Raw genomic sequence first — 18,292 nt, 5'->3', positions numbered from 1 at the left:
ACTGTAAAGGTACTTGACTCTTCTTACATCTACTACTGAAGTAAAAAACATGGGCAAGAGAGTTTCATATTTATTGCACCAGTCACATTAGGGTTTATTTATATTTTAAACCTAACCAAACCTACAGCATGTCCGTTGTATGGAGTCCACTAGTGCCCTAAAGCCTGTGTTAGCATGGGCAGCACCATTGAGGACTTTTTCCATTTTGATTTAGTCAACTTTATTGGCTGATCTCTCCTGATGACCCAGTTGGCATGACCTGATGACCCGGTTGGAGTCGTGACAGCCGGGGTCATCAGGAGGCATCAGCCAATGAATTTTACTTGTGAAGAAGAAAATTGATGATTTGAAGATGGAGATAGCCTCAATGGCGCTGCCCTTGCTATCACAGACACACACATGACAGAGATATAGATATGTTATGTCTATCCAAGTCTATGGTCCTGACCTATCACCTTACAGCCAGCCCCCTAGTGGCAAGAAGTGAACAAACTATAGGCCTACAACACAAAAATGGCTCCTAGCCTCCCACACATTGGCTACTTTCTGTCCCTAACACTACAACTAAAACTGAAACTAAATAATATAAAAACGAAATAGAAATGTTTTCATCAAACTGAAACCAAATAAGTCTGAAAACTAACTGAAACTAAACTGATTATTTGTAACAACCTTGCTTTGTTTACAATAGGGCTATTTTAATGTTTTTCGTTTGGCAACAGTTCAGTAATAGCCCCTTTTAAATAGGGGATTGTTGGAAGTAGGTAGGCCTATACCTCAAGGGTTGTGGTGAGTTTCCACATGGCAATCCCAGTAATTGCTTGTCTGTAAATATCCTCACACTGAAGAAGTGTGCCTTTCTTTCCTCCATACTATACTGTACACAGGGTCACCAGGGCTGCAGCTTAGGGAAAATGTTGCCTGCAATTTTTCTGCACTTAACCTAAATGTCAGTTTATGTGGAGGCTGCGCTGCACAGTTGGGAGGAGCTATAGGATGGAGGCTATACTATAACAGTAAAACATATTTATTTTGTTTTGTCATCCTTTGTAGCTCAGTTGGTAGAGCATGGATTTTGTAATGCCAGGGTAGTGGGTTTGATTCCCAGGACCACCCATACATAAAATAACTTGAGTCAACAAAACATTAAGAACAACTTCCTAACATTGAGTTGCACCTCCTACATTTTTTGTTCTCAGAACAGCCTCAATTTGTCAGTGCATGGACTCTATAAGGTGTCAAAAGCATTCAACAGGGATGCTGGCCCATGTTTCCCACCCACAGTTGTGTCAAATTGGCTCGATATCCTTTGGGTGATGGACCATTTTTGATACACACTGGAAACTGTTGTGCGTGAAAAACCCAGCAGTGTTTCAATTCTTGACCCAAACCGATGTTTTCTTACCCATTCACCCTCTGAATGGCACCCACAAAAATCTTTCTTTAACTCTTCGCACACCCCTTCATCTATACTGATTTTAGTGGATTTAACAAGTGACATCAATAAGGGATCATAGCTTTCAACTGGTCAGTGTACGTCATGGAAAGAGCAGGTGTCCTTGATGTTTTGTACACTCAGTGTATATGCAGATCTGCTTAAAGAAATACTTCAGGATTTGGCAATGAGACCTTTTATCTACTTCCTGTTACTTTCCCACCTGACAAACTCAAAATATTGCTCACAACAAAGGGAACTAACAAAGCAAAACATCTCTGACAATGAAAACAAAACAGAAAGGGGTTCAAAAGGGGTTCTGAAAGACACCCACCATGGATGCCCACTAGGTTTGCCTCCGAAAAGACAAACTAAAAGAAAAATCCACAATTTAGGATCGAGAGTAAAAGAATATGGAGCAAAACAAACACTTCCGACTACTGAGATGGACAAGCCAGCACAGACATACCACATACTTACTAACGAGGTGACACCAATTGGTGCGCCCTATGTGCTAACATGCTACCTCGAAATATAAATGGAAAACCAAAACCGATAACATTCCCCAGAGTCAGATGAACTCGTGGATACCATTGTTGTGTCTCTGCGTGCAGTTTGAAGGAAGTTGCTAACAAGTGTTAGCGCAATTGCTAACTAGCGTTAGCGCAATGACTGGACATCTATGGTAACTGTTAGCATGCTATCAGATACCCATAAACTTACAGTCATTGCACTACTGCTAGTTAGCATTGGCTTGCAAAACTACATCTAACTCCCTTACTTCCTGGACACAGAAACATAAAAATGGTATCCATAGGGGGTGGCAGGTAGCCTAATGGTTAGCGTGTTGGTCCAGTAACCGAAAGGTTGGAAGATCAAATCCCCAAGTTGACAAGGTAAAAATATGTTGTTCTGTTCCTGAACAAGGCAGTTTACCCACTGTTCCTAGGCTGTCATTTTAAATAAGAATTTGTTCTTAACTGATTTGCCTAGTTAAATAAAAAAAAGTTACTCTGAGGAAGTAAAGGGCCTCATTGCCAAAATTCCAAAGTATCCCTTTAATGACATACATTATATATAATATTGTTATACCCTTTACTTGACAATGCAATGGGAAAATAATGTTTCTGTGCTCTTGTCTTGCCTTTTGATGGGCTGTGTTTTCTCCAACAGAACCACTATAACCAGCTGGATAATGTATATTTCTTTTTCAGACAGGTAGCCCATTTCCTGTGTATTGTCAGCCCTAATCATGTGGTCATTGCAGATGAAGGGATGATCCCATACCGATTACATTTTTGTCCAATAATAAATTAGTTAACTGGCCGATCCCTCATAAATATAATCTCTGTGGGTAAATCCCAGGTGCAAAGGATTGAGTGGGGAGAATGATAAAGTGGCCAATGTGTGAGGCGGCTGAGGCCTATAAATAGCCGAGGAGGCTGCTGGGGAAATTGCTTAAAGATTATTTAAGAGGAGCCATCTTGCTGCCACTTGACTCCTGATGAGACACCGCAAATCGTCCCAGTCAAGGGTGATTAGTTGTTATTTTTGAGCTTTTTATCGCACATCATCCACCAAGACATAGAGAATTAGTGTAAGAACTGGGAAGTTGGGGTGGCAGGTTGCCTAGTGGTTAGAGCATTGGGCCAGTAAGCTAAAGGTTGCTAGATGAAATCCCTGAGCTGACAAAGTAAAAATCTGTCATTCTACCCCTGACCAAGGTAGTTCCTAGGCTGTCATTGTAAATAAGAATTTGTTCTTAACTGACTTGCCTGGTTAAAAAAAAAATAAATAATGAATGTTCTCGATTGCTTACATACAGTCAGGTCCCAAGTTATTGGCACCCTTCATAAAGATGAGAAAAAATAAAGAATACAAATAATTTTTATTTATTTATTTCACCTTTATTTAACCAGGTAGGCAAGTTGAGAACAAGTTCTCATTTACAATTGCGACCTGGCCAAGATAAAGCAATGCAGTTCGACACATACAACGACACAGAGTTACACATGGAGTAAAACAAACATACAGTCAATAATACAGTATAAACAAGTCTATATACGATGTGAGCAAATGAGGTGAGATAAGGGAGGTAAAGGCAAAATAAGGCCATGGTGGCAAAGTAAATACAATATAGCAAGAAAACACTGGAATGGTAGATTTGCAATGGAAGAATGTGCAAATTAGAAATAAAAATAATGGGGTGCAAAGGAGCAAAATAAATAAATAAGTTAAATACAGTAGGGAAAGAGGTAGTTGTTTGGGCTAAATTATAGGTGGGCTATGTACAGGTGCAGTAATCTGTGAGCTGCTCTGACAGTTGGTGCTTAAAGCTAGTGAGTGAGATAAGTGTTTCCAGTTTCAGAGATTTTTGTAGTTCGTTCCAGTCATTGGCAGCAGAGAACTGGAAGGAGAGGCGGCCAAAGAAAGAATTGGTTTTGGGGGTGACTAGAGAGATATACCTGCTGGAGCGTGTGCTACAGGTGGGAGATGCTATGGTGACCAGCGAGCTGAGATAAGGGGGGAAATTATATATGATATACTAACACAATTTTAAAAACAAATCTATTATGTTTAACAAGTACTACTTTTTTTTCTCTCAAAAAGATAGGGGTCAAAATGATTGACACCCCTGTTTTCAACACCTTTCAATAGCTCACCTTGTGAGGATAACAGCACTGAGCCTTTTTCTAAAATGTTTATGAGATTGGAGAACACATTGGGAGGGATCATAGACCATTCCTACATACAGAATCTTTCCAGATCCTTGATATCCTTTGTCTGTGCTTATGGACTGCCCTCTTCAATTCAAACTACAAGTTTTCAATTAGTCCAGAGACAAATGTTTCCTTTTTTTTATTGCGTACAATATAGCTCAGTATTTGTATTATTTATTTTCTACAGTCTTTTCTGGTCATCTTTATCAAGAGTGCCAATAATGTTGGACCTGACTGTTTACCTGGCATGTTGTGTTTGAGACTCTCAGAATTAAGGGGTTGGGGAGAGTGGGAGTGGAAATGTCGAATGGCAAGGATTCTTTTGAGACCAGGTTGTATATGAGGGCACTTGACAAAGAGAACAAACCCTGGGGCTTTGGTTTCTCTCTGTGTCTCTGCTTCAAAGAAAGGTTTAATTAGATTTATGAGTACCTGAAAAAGCTCTACTGGTCTGGTCTCACTGCATGTTCTTTCAGCCAGAGCAGTGCAGCAGATACATTAAATGTGGTCGTTTCCCCCATTTTACAGACAGTAAGATCCAATTGTACTGCATCATGCCTTTATGTCCAGTCATTTTTCACAAAATACATTTGTTCTTTTTTATACATACTGTATGTTTCAACAATTTTATGATGAATAAAAACTGCAAGTACAATATCATGAACACAGTAGGCTTACTCTCTGACATCTACTGATTTAAAAAGACACACGCTAGATTAAATGACTGTATGAACACTGAATACCACCTATTACCATCTCTTGGCTTTGGGTTTTGCATTAGGCTGAGATGTCAAAGGTGTGAGATGTGTAGTAATTGTACAAGCTTGCATTGCTCTCACATCAATATTTGATTTGAAGTCTGTGTGTGTGTGCCTAGGAGACCAATTAACGTACATCTCAATAAACTGCTGGTACTTAAACATTTATTACAGCAATACAACTCTGTATTACAGAAAAAAAAACACTAAACATAAATACACTCAAAGGGCAAAATTGTTCTGATGGTTTTTGTTTAGGCTTTTGAGCACCGGCGGCGGGAGGTGATACTTAGAAGCACTTAGCTATATCACTTATTGAAGGTACATTAAACTTCATTTTTTTTATTTCACCTTTATTTAACCAGGTAGGCTAGTTGAGAACAAGTTCTCATTTGCAACTGCGACCTGGCCAAGATAAAGCATAGCAGTGTGAACAGACAACACAGAGTTACACATGGAGTAAACAATTAACAAGTCAATAACACAATAGAAAAAAAAGGGGGAGTCTATATACAATGTGTGCAAAAGGCATGAGGAGGTAGGCGAATAATAACAATTTTGCAGATTAACACTGGAGTGATAAATGATCAGATGGTCATGTACAGGTGTGTTGGTGTGTAAAAGAGCAGAAAAGTAAATAAATAAAAACAGTATGGGAATGAGGTAGGTGAAAATGGGTGGGCTATTTACCAATAGACTATGTACAGCTGCAGCGATCGGTTAGCTGCTCAGATAGCTGATGTTTGAAGTTGGTGAGGCAGATAAAAGTCTCCAACTTCAGCGATTTTTGCAGTTCGTTCCAGTCACAGGCAGCAGAGTACTGAAACGAAAGACGGCCAAATGAGGTGTTGGCTTTAGGGATGATCAGTGACATACACCTGCTGGAGCGAGTGCTACGGATGGGTGTTGCCATCGTGACCAGTGAACTGAGATAAGGCGGAGCTTTACCTAGCAAGGACTTGTAGATGACCTGGAGCCAGTGGGTCTGGCGACGAATATGTAGCGAGGGCCAGCCGACTAGAGCATACAAGTCGCAGTGGTGGGTGGTATAAGGTGCTTTAGTGACAAAACGGATGGCACTGTGATAGACTGCATCCAGTTTGTTGAGTAGAGTGTTGGAAGCCATTTTTTAGATGACATCGCCGAAGTCGAGGATCGGTAGGATAGTCAGTTTTACTAGGGTAAGCTTGAGTGAAGGCGTGAGTGAAGGAGGCTTTGTTGCGGAATAGAAAGCCGACTCTTGATTTGATTTTCGATTGGAGATGTTTGATATGAGTCTGGAAGGAGAGTTTGCAGTCTAGCCAGACACCTAGGTACTTATAGATGTCCACATATTCAAGGTCGGAACCATCCAGGGTGGTGATGCTAGTTGGGCATGCGGGTGCAGGCAGCGATCGGTTGAAAAGCATGCATTTGGTTTTACTAGCGTTTAAGAGCAGTTGGAGGCCGTAGTGGGTTAGTCACCCAACCACCCACTCAGATCATTTCAATATCCCAAAAGATAATCAGGGTGTAAGTAAGCCACAGAATTTTGAGTGACTGTGAAATTCCAACTTTTTATTTTCGAGTATACAGGGATTACCAGTTGTCCTAAATTCTCTCCACCAAGAGGATGCACATATATCACTCCAGTGTAAATTGCTAAATTGTAATTACTTCGCCACTATTGGCCTATTTATTGCCTTACCTCCTTACTTTATTTGCACACACTGTATTCAGATTTTTCCATTGTGTTATTGACTGTACGTTTGTTTATCCCATGTGTAACTCTGTGTTGTTGTTGCTTTGCTTTATCTTGGCCAGGTCGCAGTTGTAAATGATAACTTGTTCTCAACTGGTCTACCTGGTTAAATAAAGGTGATCTGGTCTACCTGGTTAAATAAAGGTGATCTGGTCTACCTGGTTAAATAAAGGTGATCTGGTCTACCTGGTTAAATAAAGGTGAAATAAATAAATAAAATAAAAAAATACATGTGCTGACTGGACTGTTGAGGGAAAATGTGTCTCCCAAATCCAGGCTTGAGTCCCAAATGGCACCCTATTCCCTATGAGTACACTAGTGCACTATGCAGAGAATGGGGGTACCATTTGGGACACAGCCCAGATCCTGTGCCACAGCAGCAGGCTCAGCACACTCCCTTATGATGAACAGAGCTTATTAAACCACCATCAGACCAAGATTCAGCGTTAAAGCTCCACCCTTTGTGCTACTTGCTTTATCTCTGCCTCAGGAAAAAAAAATCTTAATTTAAAATCTCACTTCTGAGATTATGGTCAAACAATAATTTGAGATATTATTTGTTCAACTAGGTTTATAGAAAAATTATCTGGTTATGAGTGGGGCTTTGCTCCTCGGTCAAATGTATTGTGGGACTGTTTCTGGATAAGACTGAAATTACATTTAGCTCATTTGCAAGTCAAACAGTGAGCACTTGCACTCTGCATCTGTGTGTGCGAGAGTGACCCCTCCCCTTTTCTTTCTTCTCTTCCACCTCCATCCCTTCTTCCATCCCTCCATTGCCTCCTCCAGATCTCTCCTTCAGCTTCCTGCTCCTGGGGTTCGTGGCCTGTGGCCTGGCCCTGCTGGGCGTCATCGTCTTTGCCTCCTGGAAGCTGTGCTGGTTGCCCTGGCGCACCAAGGACCTCTCCTCCAGTGCCACCGCCCTTGCCCCCGCCGCCGCCCCCCCCTCCTCTGCCTCTGACAGACCCTACGACAGAGCCTTCTCAGCACATGCCCACAGGCCTACACTCGTACGCGCACACACGCACGTGCACGCCATGGCATCTGACAAGCTGAATCCTTCGGATCCGGCGAGTTTCCTGGAGGCTGCGGTGAAGATCAGCCACACGTCACCTAACATCCCTGCCGAGGTGCAGCTGTCCATGAAAGACCACTTCCTACGCCGCACGCGCATGGCCAGGCAGACCACCGAGCCTGCCTCCTCCAATAGGTCAGGCTCCGGGAGGAAGTTGCCCTTAAACACAGACCTAGGTTGTGTCCCAAACAGCACCCTATTCCTTACATAGTGCACTACTTTTGACTTGGGCCCTTTTCAAAACTAGTACAATATACTGTACAGGTAATAGGGTGCCATTTAGGAGGCATCCCTAGTATCAGCTTATTAGTATATCCTTCCCAAATCCTAACCATTTGGGTGGAGTAACACAAAACTGACCTAATAACCGTGTCTATGGGCATCCTACTTAAATAGGTTAGACAGGGCTCCTCTGAGGTCCAGTTTATGCCAAGGCCATGTTTTAGTATTGAGGTAATAGTATGTGATGTTGTCAGGAAGTGGCTATTTATAGTGTATCATAGTGGTACAGAGATATGATTCATTACGCATCATATCCACCCCTGTAATATCTCCGTTTGCGACCTTTAAGATGAGATAGATAAAAAAAGCAATGAGGTTGTCAGTTGAATGCCCCTACTGCCGTGTCGCTCCTATTGCGCTAAATGAAGAAAAAACAAAATCATCTAATATCAGAAAGAAAAAGTGATTCCATTTACTCTAAATTGGAATCTGACATTATTCTGAAGGGATGCGAGGGCACAGATTTCCCAGGCATGCCATATGATACTAGCATTATTTCACTGCTTGAGTGTGTAAATTGTCCATGACAATGATTCAACTGGCAAAAATGTCTCCATGTCTCCATGTCTCCATGTCTCCATGTCTCCGTGTCTCCGTGTTTCCGTGTCTCCATGTCTCCATGTCTCCAGGCACAGCTCCTTTAAGAAGCACCTCCCCCGACAAATTCACCATGTCACCAGCCTTGACCGAGGCAGCGACTTCCCCTATGCAGAGGACCAACCCACCAGCCTGGCCAGTTTGGGTCGCATCCAGCCAGAGCTCTACAAACAGAGCCCCCTGGAGGCCGACGAGTCCTCCAAGACCTGTGGCAAGATCAACTTCTCCCTCAAGTACGACTATGAGTCCGAGGCTCTCCTCGTCAACATCCTCAAGGCCTTCGACCTGCCTGCCAAGGACTTATGCGGCAGCTCCGACCCCTACGTCAAAATCTACCTCCTGCCTGACCGCAAGCGCAAGTTCCAGACCCGCGTCCATCGCAAGACTCTCAACCCCATGTTTGACGAGTCCTTCCAGTTCACAGTGCCCTACGAGGAGCTGGGCAGCAGGAAGCTGCACCTGAGCATCTTTGACTTTGACCGCTTCTCCAGCCACGACATGATCGGCGAGGTCATCCTAGAGAACCTGTTTGAGGTGTCGGACCTCTCTCGCGAGACGGCCATCTGGAAGGACATTCAGTACGCCACCTCTGTAAGTCAATCAATTATCCAATCAAATGTTTTTGATAAAGCCCTTTTTACATCAGACATTGTACATAGACTGCTTTCAAAGTAATGAAACAAATATGTAAACATGTAAATCATTCAACTATACTTTTAACAATATTAGTGGCATTGTAATGTGTGATAACTGTTTCCTTCTGTTCTGATATGTTTTGTCTGTGGCCTTGAACACAGGAGAGTGTAGACCTGGGGGAGATCATGTTCTCTCTCTGTTACCTGCCGACCGCAGGCCGACTCACCATGACCATCATCAAGTGCAGGAACCTCAAGGCCATGGACATCACAGGATACTCAGGTATAGTTGAGTCAGTGGGTTCACTTTAAAAGGTGTTGTGCTTGTTTTACCTTAAACACGGTTGTTCACTCTTGTTCTACACATTGATTTGGCCATCTCTATGGTAAAAGAGTGTAGGCCTATGCTAAATTACAAGACAAAAATTTAATCTGATTTGGTATCATATATCTGGTTTCGTAACACAAGAGCCATACTTAGCTAATTTACATATCACATAATGTAGCTAGAGTCAGGTCAGCTTGATCCTTTAAGTAGCTAAGCAATTTTAGTTTTAAAGAAATCAAATCATATTTTTTCTTGTTTATTGGCAGACCCATATGTCAAAGTCTCCCTGGAGAGTGACGGACGGCGCTTAAAAAAGAGGAAAACCACCATCAAGAGGAACACTTTGAACCCCACCTATAACGAAGCTATCATCTTCGACATCCCCCCTGAGAACATGGACCAAGTCAGCCTGCATATATCCGTCATGGACTATGACTTGTATGCCATTATCATAATATATATATAGTTGTTTGTATTGCCATATCAATTGTTATATTTGCCCTTATTATCAAGAATAATTAGTAAATTATTGTTATTGATCTGTTTGTGTTAGACCTGGGCTTTTATTTATGATTTTGAAATACTGTTTCTGTGTATTTCAGTATTTTCAAATACGCAGCCCAAAACAAGTACCTTTATTTGAGTATTTGAACGGTTATTTGTAAAAACCAAATAGTCTTCCAAATTGTATTTGGAAGTATTTTCAAATACTTATGTGAAATACTATTTTCAAATACCTGGGTTAAATATGGGAATGTATTTGAGTCCGTGTATATTCATATTGTTATTGTATTTCCAAATGCATTCCAATATTCAACTACTTTGCTTTCAAATAAAGGTTATCTGAATACTTACTACAGAATGTAGGTGAAAGTAATTTTGATATTGGAAATAGTGTTTGAACCTAGGTCTGGTTTGTTTATGCTACAACCATGAGATTCCAACTAATACTGTCGGTTCTGCTAATAGTAGAAGAGAAAATGTGAAGTTACATGCCAGATGTGGCTGAAGTGTTAATGGGTGCCTTTTACCTTTTTTATACACAGGGTGGGACACAATGAGATCATAGGTGTGAACAGAGTCGGCAGTCATGCAGAGGGACTGGGTAGAGACCACTGGAACGAGATGTTGGCCTATCCCCGCAAGCCCATCGCTCACTGGCACCCTCTACTGGAGGCCACCGAGTCTCAGAAAGAGGTAGGTCGGTTACTCTGTTTCCCTGATAGCTGCTTTATTAAGGAAGGTATAACTTGCAATGACTGTGATGTGGTTGTCTTACCTACCTTAGTTGGATGCACTGACTGTGTGTCGCTTTGGATAAGAGAATCTGCCAAATTATCAAAATGTAAATGTATGTACACGGAACAAAAATATCAATGCAACATGTAGAGCGTTGGTCCCATGTTTCATGAGCTCAAATAAAAGATCCCAGAAATGTTTCATACGCATAAAAAGCTTATTTCTCTCAAATGTTGTACACAAATTTGTTTACATCCCTGTTAGTGAGCATTTCTCTTTTGTCAAGATAATCCATCCACCTGACAGGTGTGGCATATCAAGAAGTTGATTAAACAGCATGATCATTACACAGGTGAACCTTGTGCAGGGGACAATAAAAGGCTACTCTAGAATGTGCAGTTTTGTCACAACACAATGGCACAAGTTTTGAGGGAGCGTGCAATTGGCATGCTGACTGCAGGAATGTCCACCAAAGCTGTTGCCAGAGAATTTTATGTTAGTTTCTCTACCATAAGCCACCTCCAACATCATTTTAGATCATTTTCCTGTACCTCCAAAAGGCTTCACAACCGGAGACCACGTGTATGGCGCAGTGTGAGTGAGCGGTTGTGAACAGAGTGCCCCATGGTGGCGGTGGGGTTATGGTATGGACAATGAACACAATGGCAATTTGAATGCACAGAGATACCGTGATGAGATCCTAAGGCCCATTGGAGTGCCATTTATCCACCTCCATCATATTGCAAATTATGTACACAATTCCTGGAAGCTGAAAATGTCCCCGTTCATCCATGGCCTGTATACTCACCAGACATGTCACCCATTGAGCATGTTTGGGATGCTCTGGATTGACATGTACGACAGCATGTTCCAGTTCCCACCAAAATATGCAACAACTTCGCACAGCCATTGAAGAGCAGTGGGACAACATTCCACAGGCCACAATCAACAGCCTGATCAACTCTACGGGAAGCAGTTGTGTTTTTTGCATGAGGCAAAATGATGGTCACACCAGATACTGACTGGTTTTCTGATCCACGCCCCAACCTGGTATCTGTGACCACCTGACTGTATTTCCAGTCATGTGAAATCCATAGATTAGGGCCTATTTAATTTTTTCAATTGACTGATTTCCTTATATGAACTGTAACTCAGTAAAATCTTTAAAATTGTTGCTTGTTGCGTTTCTATCTTGTTCAGTATATACAGCGCATCCGGAAAGTATTAAGACCATTTCCCTTTTTCCACATTTTGTTATGTTACAGCATTATTCTACAATGGATTAAATAAAATGAAAAATCCTCATCAATGTAACGGCTTTCTTCTATCTCCTCCTCGGACGAGGAGGTGTAGCAAGGATCGGACCAAAATGCAGCGTGGCTATTGCAATCCATGTTTATTTAATAATAAAGAAACACGAACTTTACAAAAAAAAACAATAAACGTAATGTGAAAACCGAAACAGCCTAAACTGGTGCAAACTGACACTAAGGACAATCACCCACGACAAACTCAAAGAATATGGCTGCCTAAATATGGTTCCCAATCAGAGACAACGATAAACACCTGCCTCTGATTGAGAACCACTTCAGACAGCCATAGACTTAACTAGAACACCCCACTAGCTACAATCCCCATACATACACACCACATACAAAACCCATGCCACACCCTGACCAAATAAATAAAGATAAACACAAAATACTTCGACCAGGGCGTGACAATCAATTTACACACAATAACCCATAACGGTAGAAATCATTGCAAATGTATTAAAAATAAAAAAACAGAAATACCTTATTTACATAAGTATTCAGACCCTTTGCTATGAGACTCAAAATTGAGCTCAGGTGCCTCCTGTTTCCCTTGATCATTCTTGAGATTTTTCTACAATTTGATTGGAGTCCACCTGTGGTAAATTCAGTTGATTGGACATGATTTTGAAAGGCACACACCTGTCTATATAAGGTTTACAGTGCATGTCAGAGCATAAACCAAGCCATGAGGTTGAAAGAATTGTGCCAAAGCAAAGATTTGGGGAAGGGTACCAAAATATTTCTGCAGCATTGAAGGTCCCCAAGAACACAGTGGCCTCCATAATTCATAAATGGAAAAAGTTTGGAACCATCAAGATTGTTGCTAGAGCTGGCCGCCCAGCCAAACTGCGCAATCGGGGGTGAAGGGTCTTGGTCAGGGAGGTGACCAAGAACCCTATGGTCACTCTGACAGAGCTCTAGAGTTCCTCTGTGGAGATGGGAGAACCTTCCAGAAGGACAACAATCTCTGCAGCACTCCACCTGTAATGGTCTGGGTGTAGCTGGTGCAGAGGACAGCAGAGATGAGTAACACAAGTAACTTTACTCAAATATTCCAATAACATTTCGTAATACCGAGCCCACAATAACAGACCGAATATACATAAAACAATCACGCACAAAAACCATGGGGAAAACAGAGGGTTAAATAATGAACATGTAATTGGGGAATTGAAACCAGGTGTGTAAAACAAAGACAAAACAAATGGAAAATGAAAAGTGGATCGGCGATGGCTTGAAGACTTGAGACTGTAATTGCTGCCAAAGGTGCTTCAACAAAGTACTGAGTAAAGTGTCTATGAATTTAATATTTAAGTTGTTTATTTTTAATACATATTTGCAAAAATGTCTAAGTGTTTTTGCTTTGTCATTATGGGGTATTGTCTGTAGATTGATGGGGGGAGGGACAATTTAATCCATTTTAGAATAAGGCTGTAAAGTAACAAAATGTGGAAAATGTCAAGGGTTCTGAATACCTTCCCAATGCACTGTATATATATATATATATCCATCTATGTTTAGGATTTCTGATGGTAGGTAAACTCTTAAGTGACAGCAATTTCCATGTTGGTACACTAATCTTACCATGTGAAATGTCTCCTACAGTGGAAAACCCGCAATGCAAGCTTTGACAGCCAAGGCTCCTGCCCCTCTCCAAAACTTCTGTCTAGTCCATGAGGGAGGAGCCAGAATTTATACTACACTACTCTACGAAGCCTGCCCTGCAGCAAGGCCTGAAATATTGGAGTGTCCCAGACCCATAAATTCTGTGGCTCAAAATAAGTAAAGTGCAGTAAGTTATTCTGGAAGAACAGTCGGTTTACACTGGACATTATCTCCCCAGCACACAGACACAGAAATACAGACAAACACTCACACACTTCTCTTGTGCCCTCTTGGACAGCCACTTTGTCATGGAATGTATAGTGTGTACTGGGTCTGGTGGGATCAGTATTATTGCAACAATATTTTTGCAGTTGAGCTTAGCCTGGTGTTTTTATACATCTGAGGTTAACATCTATGTGTATCTGTCTGAAGTGTGGTCAGGGCATAATGGCAGTCTTGTGAACATACGATACAACATCATATTAAATAGGTCAAATGTTATAGTTGCTGCTGTTGAGTGCAGGATGTTCTTGAAGTACCCTACGACTTACAGTAAGTTCCCTCTTACAGCAAGTCCAAAACAATCAACAGGGTATTATGAAGTGAACCATTTTATACACATTTGTATTGTTACTTAAATAATTGTTGGTTTACTACAGTAGATGTTCCAGGATGACAAGTGTTTCATCCCTCTACTTTATTTCTATTTGTTTCATGTACACAACATACACCATACCTGGCTATCATATACTTTTTACGTCTTAAGTGTAGCTGCATTACGTGCTAAATAGGTAGCTAGCATCATTGCAAACAATGTTGTTTGGTTTGTGGCGGTACTGTTAAAATTACACTGTAGGTATGGACTTAATGTACAACAGTATATGTATATAATGCCCTTTGATACTGACATCAATAATAGCACTGAATTTAGAATCACATATTTATTATATTATCCACATGACTATCTCCCTGAACTTACTTTTCTGTTTCAATTTCACAGTGACTACAGCTTCACTGCTCTGTTTTCCTATTACCTGTGAAGTATTTTCCAATAGTCTCCTGTTCAGGCAATGTCATGTACCTGGAGGGACTTGGCTTGATCCTTGACTCATTTGCATCATCAGCCTTGTGATAAGTGTTTAAAATAAGGACTCTCCTGTTTTTTCCAAGCAATTTAGAGTAACTTTCCACTTTTCTATTGAACATTTGTATTTGTAACAACTGTTTCCAGGCATCCCTTGTATTTTAAAGAAATTACAATAAAGTTGTTTATTCTGGTTCTAACATTCCAAATTGAGTGCAGATATATGTTCCTCTTTTAATGTAACATGGAAGAAAAATAACTTACACACTTTCATCCAACTATGTTTTTATTCAACATCAAGGCATAGCCAGTGAAAGGTAAAATGTGGTTTTCAAAAGTGCTAAACAGAAAACAAAAATATTATACAACTGTACTGTTTTCACTTCAGATTCTCCGTCCACGTGCTCCTAGATCTTTATTATCATATAAATATTTAATAACAAGCAATATCTAAAGTAAATTGATGGTTTTGTCACTGAACTGTTTTTCTGTTAGTAAGACAGGAAAGACTATGACAATGATCTGATTACATTTAGGACTGTTCAAAATCGTAACTGCAGATGTAGGATCTTAATTTGAGCCAGTTTGCTACAGCATAAAAATTATCCTGCATCAACAGGACATGTGGATTATAATAAATTGACACATTTGTAGGGGTTGGTAAATGTGTTCAGGCAAATCAAGTTTAAAGTGGAAATTGGAAGCCTTTCTAACCTCAGATACACTACAAGATTGCATTTCCTGTAGTGCAGGCAAATTCCTGCAACAGCATGATCAAATGCAGACACGGCATCTGTAGTTGAACAAACCTGAATATGATGATGAAAATGTTTTATTTTCATCTACACAGACTTTTCTGGGCTTTTACTCAGTACAGATGATGAAATCTCAACACTAGGCAGCGTTGCTGAGCTCATACCTCCAGTTTCTTCTTCATGGCCAGCTTCTAAAGGATCTGGTAGCCATCCCCAGGCGTAGATCCGCAGCTCCAGTAGATTGTACTTGGGAAAGTACACTAGCGGTGCGTCGTCGTTGGTCACCATATTACTGACATCAAATACGCACTGGACACGCGAGCGTCTGGGCTCCGCAGTGTTGTAGACCATGTACACCGTGCCCCAGATGAAGGCTCCCTCGGACACGGCGTGTCCCACATCTGTTCGATGTCCAGCGTGTTGTCATCCATTTTGTCCAGAGAGATGTGCCTCTCAGTCTCCTTGGTGGCATGCACTTACATGGCCCAGAGGCCCTCCTCGTCTGCCTCCAGGTCAATGACCGTCTCCAGGGTTAGGCCATATACGGGAACGTGGTCCTGGACAGGGAAGACAGCGTTGTCTGCCACAGGTCGTACTTGACCAGCCGTGGCTCCTTGCCCTCCTTCAGGTAGTACGTGTGGTTGTTGTAAACGGTGTGGCCGCTACCTTGCCAAGGGGATGGCAGCTTCATGGTCTTGGCCATAGATGTGCCCAAGGAGACGGTGAAGTCCCTGATGGAGCCAATCTCATAGAGGGTGCCCTCATCTGTGCCGTTGAAGACGTAAACCTTTCCCGAGCTGCTGCCCACGTCTTTGGGCCTCCAACTCACTTAAAAATCTTTATGGATTTGATGCTGGATATCATGTCCCTGCAGTCTGCGAGGGGAGAAGAGAGGTACATGACCCTTCCTGGTCCCACTTTCAATTTAGTTTAGTATCATGTTTTTTACATGGTAGTTAACATTACACAGCAGGTTCAGTGTAATTACAATGTAGACATTGTTACAGTCCAACTGTGATATCTATTATACCAATATCATGAGACAAACTACAGCATACCATATTGATAAATCAAACAAAAGTGATACTAAGGGACTAAGTAAAGTTCAAGGGATAGTTACATTTAAAGAAAAATGTTTTAGCAAATTTTCACACCTTTCAAATGATCTGAAGTATGTTCAGGTGTTCAACCTGATTGTGTCAGAAGAAACTGCCTACTTAGTAGGCAACAGCACTCATCTGATTTCATTACTGGCTAAATTAAAAAACTATTTCATGGCAACGTTTATAAAGATCACAGGCTATTAAATCTAATTAGTCACTGCCTACAAATTTTTGCTCTAGTGCAACTGAAACCAGATATTACAATTAAAGTGGTGCATAATTTAGAGAATGATATTTAAATCAGCATCTCATCTTCAGTCAGTCCTTCATCTACAGTATGTGCTTCATCAGCATGCTCTCATACAGGAACTCAGTAACTGTCCTCCCACTTCCTGTACTTCAACAACCAAGTGTAAATAGTTTCCTGAATACCTGCTCTAGATTTATAATTATGCCCGCCAACAAAACCAGATGGTGTTCTATATGTTATCAACCCTAACCTTAATGTTTTAGAGCAGAACAAGGAATATTAAGCACAACATTGAATGAAAGCCACTTAAATTATTTAATAAGGGCCTCTGAGAGTAGAATCCTGATATGAGGGTAGATTGATTTTCTAACTTAGTTACATGACAGTACAGCAGCTGAGACACTTGGCCTGCATACACGTTTCTCAACATCTCATACCTGTGGCCCACTATATCTCCACTCATCATGTAGAAGAAGACTTGTTAAGGAAACAAGGCCTTGCATTACCGCTACTGCTGAGTTTACTTCATATATCTGTCCTTTCAGTAGGCCTATGCCAGGAAAATACAAATATGGACCTCGAAGCTAGATCCACTGCTGATTTTTATCAATGAATTCTTCCCCTCTAGGGATTTATTTATTTCCCAGGTGGGTGCAATTAATTACCAGGCTTGCTATGATCCTCTTAGTAAGTAATCATGTGTCTTTGTCCCCTCAGTATGTCACCACATCTGCCACCATGTCTGCCACATCTCAACTTGTCGCACTTGGCCTTGCTCTTCTCCTTCACCACAGTCACCTGTTGCTCCACCAGCTTGTCGTCAAGGTCCACGCAGAGCTGCGCCCCGTTCTGTGTCTCCAGGTAGTCCATCTCGAGCTCCACATGCGTCCCCACACGGTCCAGGTCTGTCCTCAGGGTCTCCTTGTCCAGGGTCTCAATCTGGGCAACCATCTGCTGCTTGAACTCCCGCAGCTCTGTGGCATAGCAGTTGGTCTGCTCGTACCACACCGAGATATGGTCCTAGTAGGAGAGGTGAGAGGTGAGAAGAAGACAGTTAGAGCAAGTAGTCCTGGAGGCATATGGGTGCTGTCCCTATTTCACAGGAGTAATTAACACCCTGTTCTCTGGGGCCACTGCCACAGTCATCACCAATGATATGGCTTCTAAAGAACCAATGGTATGGCTTCAGGCTCCACAGGGGGATGAGGCAGGGATTTTTCTCTCCCTTGCTGTTGGTTCTGGGCCTGGAACCTTTGGCCATCGCATTAAAGGAGAACAGAGACATTAAAGATGGAATCTGCAGTAGGGGGAAACAGCGCTACTGTCTACCCGACAGCCAGTGTTTTGTTTTGTTGACAAAGCTAGGAGG

The 18,292-nt window shown here is 41.6% G+C and overlaps 1 protein-coding gene and 1 pseudogene across 1 annotated transcript in view; one reads left to right on the top strand and one right to left on the bottom strand.

The window, feature by feature from the left end:
* The window catches only part of LOC110528252 (synaptotagmin-6), a 63,962-nt gene extending 48,938 nt beyond the window's left edge, over positions 1-15,024 (top strand). The window contains exons 2-7 of the mRNA XM_021610149.3: positions 7,444-7,864; positions 8,641-9,199; positions 9,406-9,526; positions 9,838-10,009; positions 10,618-10,768; positions 13,732-15,024. Of these exons, the coding sequence (XP_021465824.1) occupies positions 7,444-7,864; positions 8,641-9,199; positions 9,406-9,526; positions 9,838-10,009; positions 10,618-10,768; positions 13,732-13,803 (1,496 nt within the window). The 3' untranslated portion in view covers positions 13,804-15,024. The remainder of the gene's footprint in view (positions 1-7,443; positions 7,865-8,640; positions 9,200-9,405; positions 9,527-9,837; positions 10,010-10,617; positions 10,769-13,731) is intronic.
* A 704-nt stretch (positions 15,025-15,728) lies between these two features.
* Positions 15,729-18,184, bottom strand: LOC110528999 (olfactomedin-like protein 3A; annotated as a pseudogene).
* Positions 18,185-18,292: the final 108 nt, after the last annotated feature.

The sequence above is a fragment of the Oncorhynchus mykiss genome, chromosome 7, assembly GCF_057628025.1.
Source record: "Oncorhynchus mykiss isolate SJ-2025 chromosome 7, ASM5762802v1, whole genome shotgun sequence".
NCBI classification, from domain to species: Eukaryota; Metazoa; Chordata; class Actinopteri; order Salmoniformes; family Salmonidae; genus Oncorhynchus; species Oncorhynchus mykiss.
This window is presented reverse-complemented; position numbering and strand designations above follow the sequence as displayed.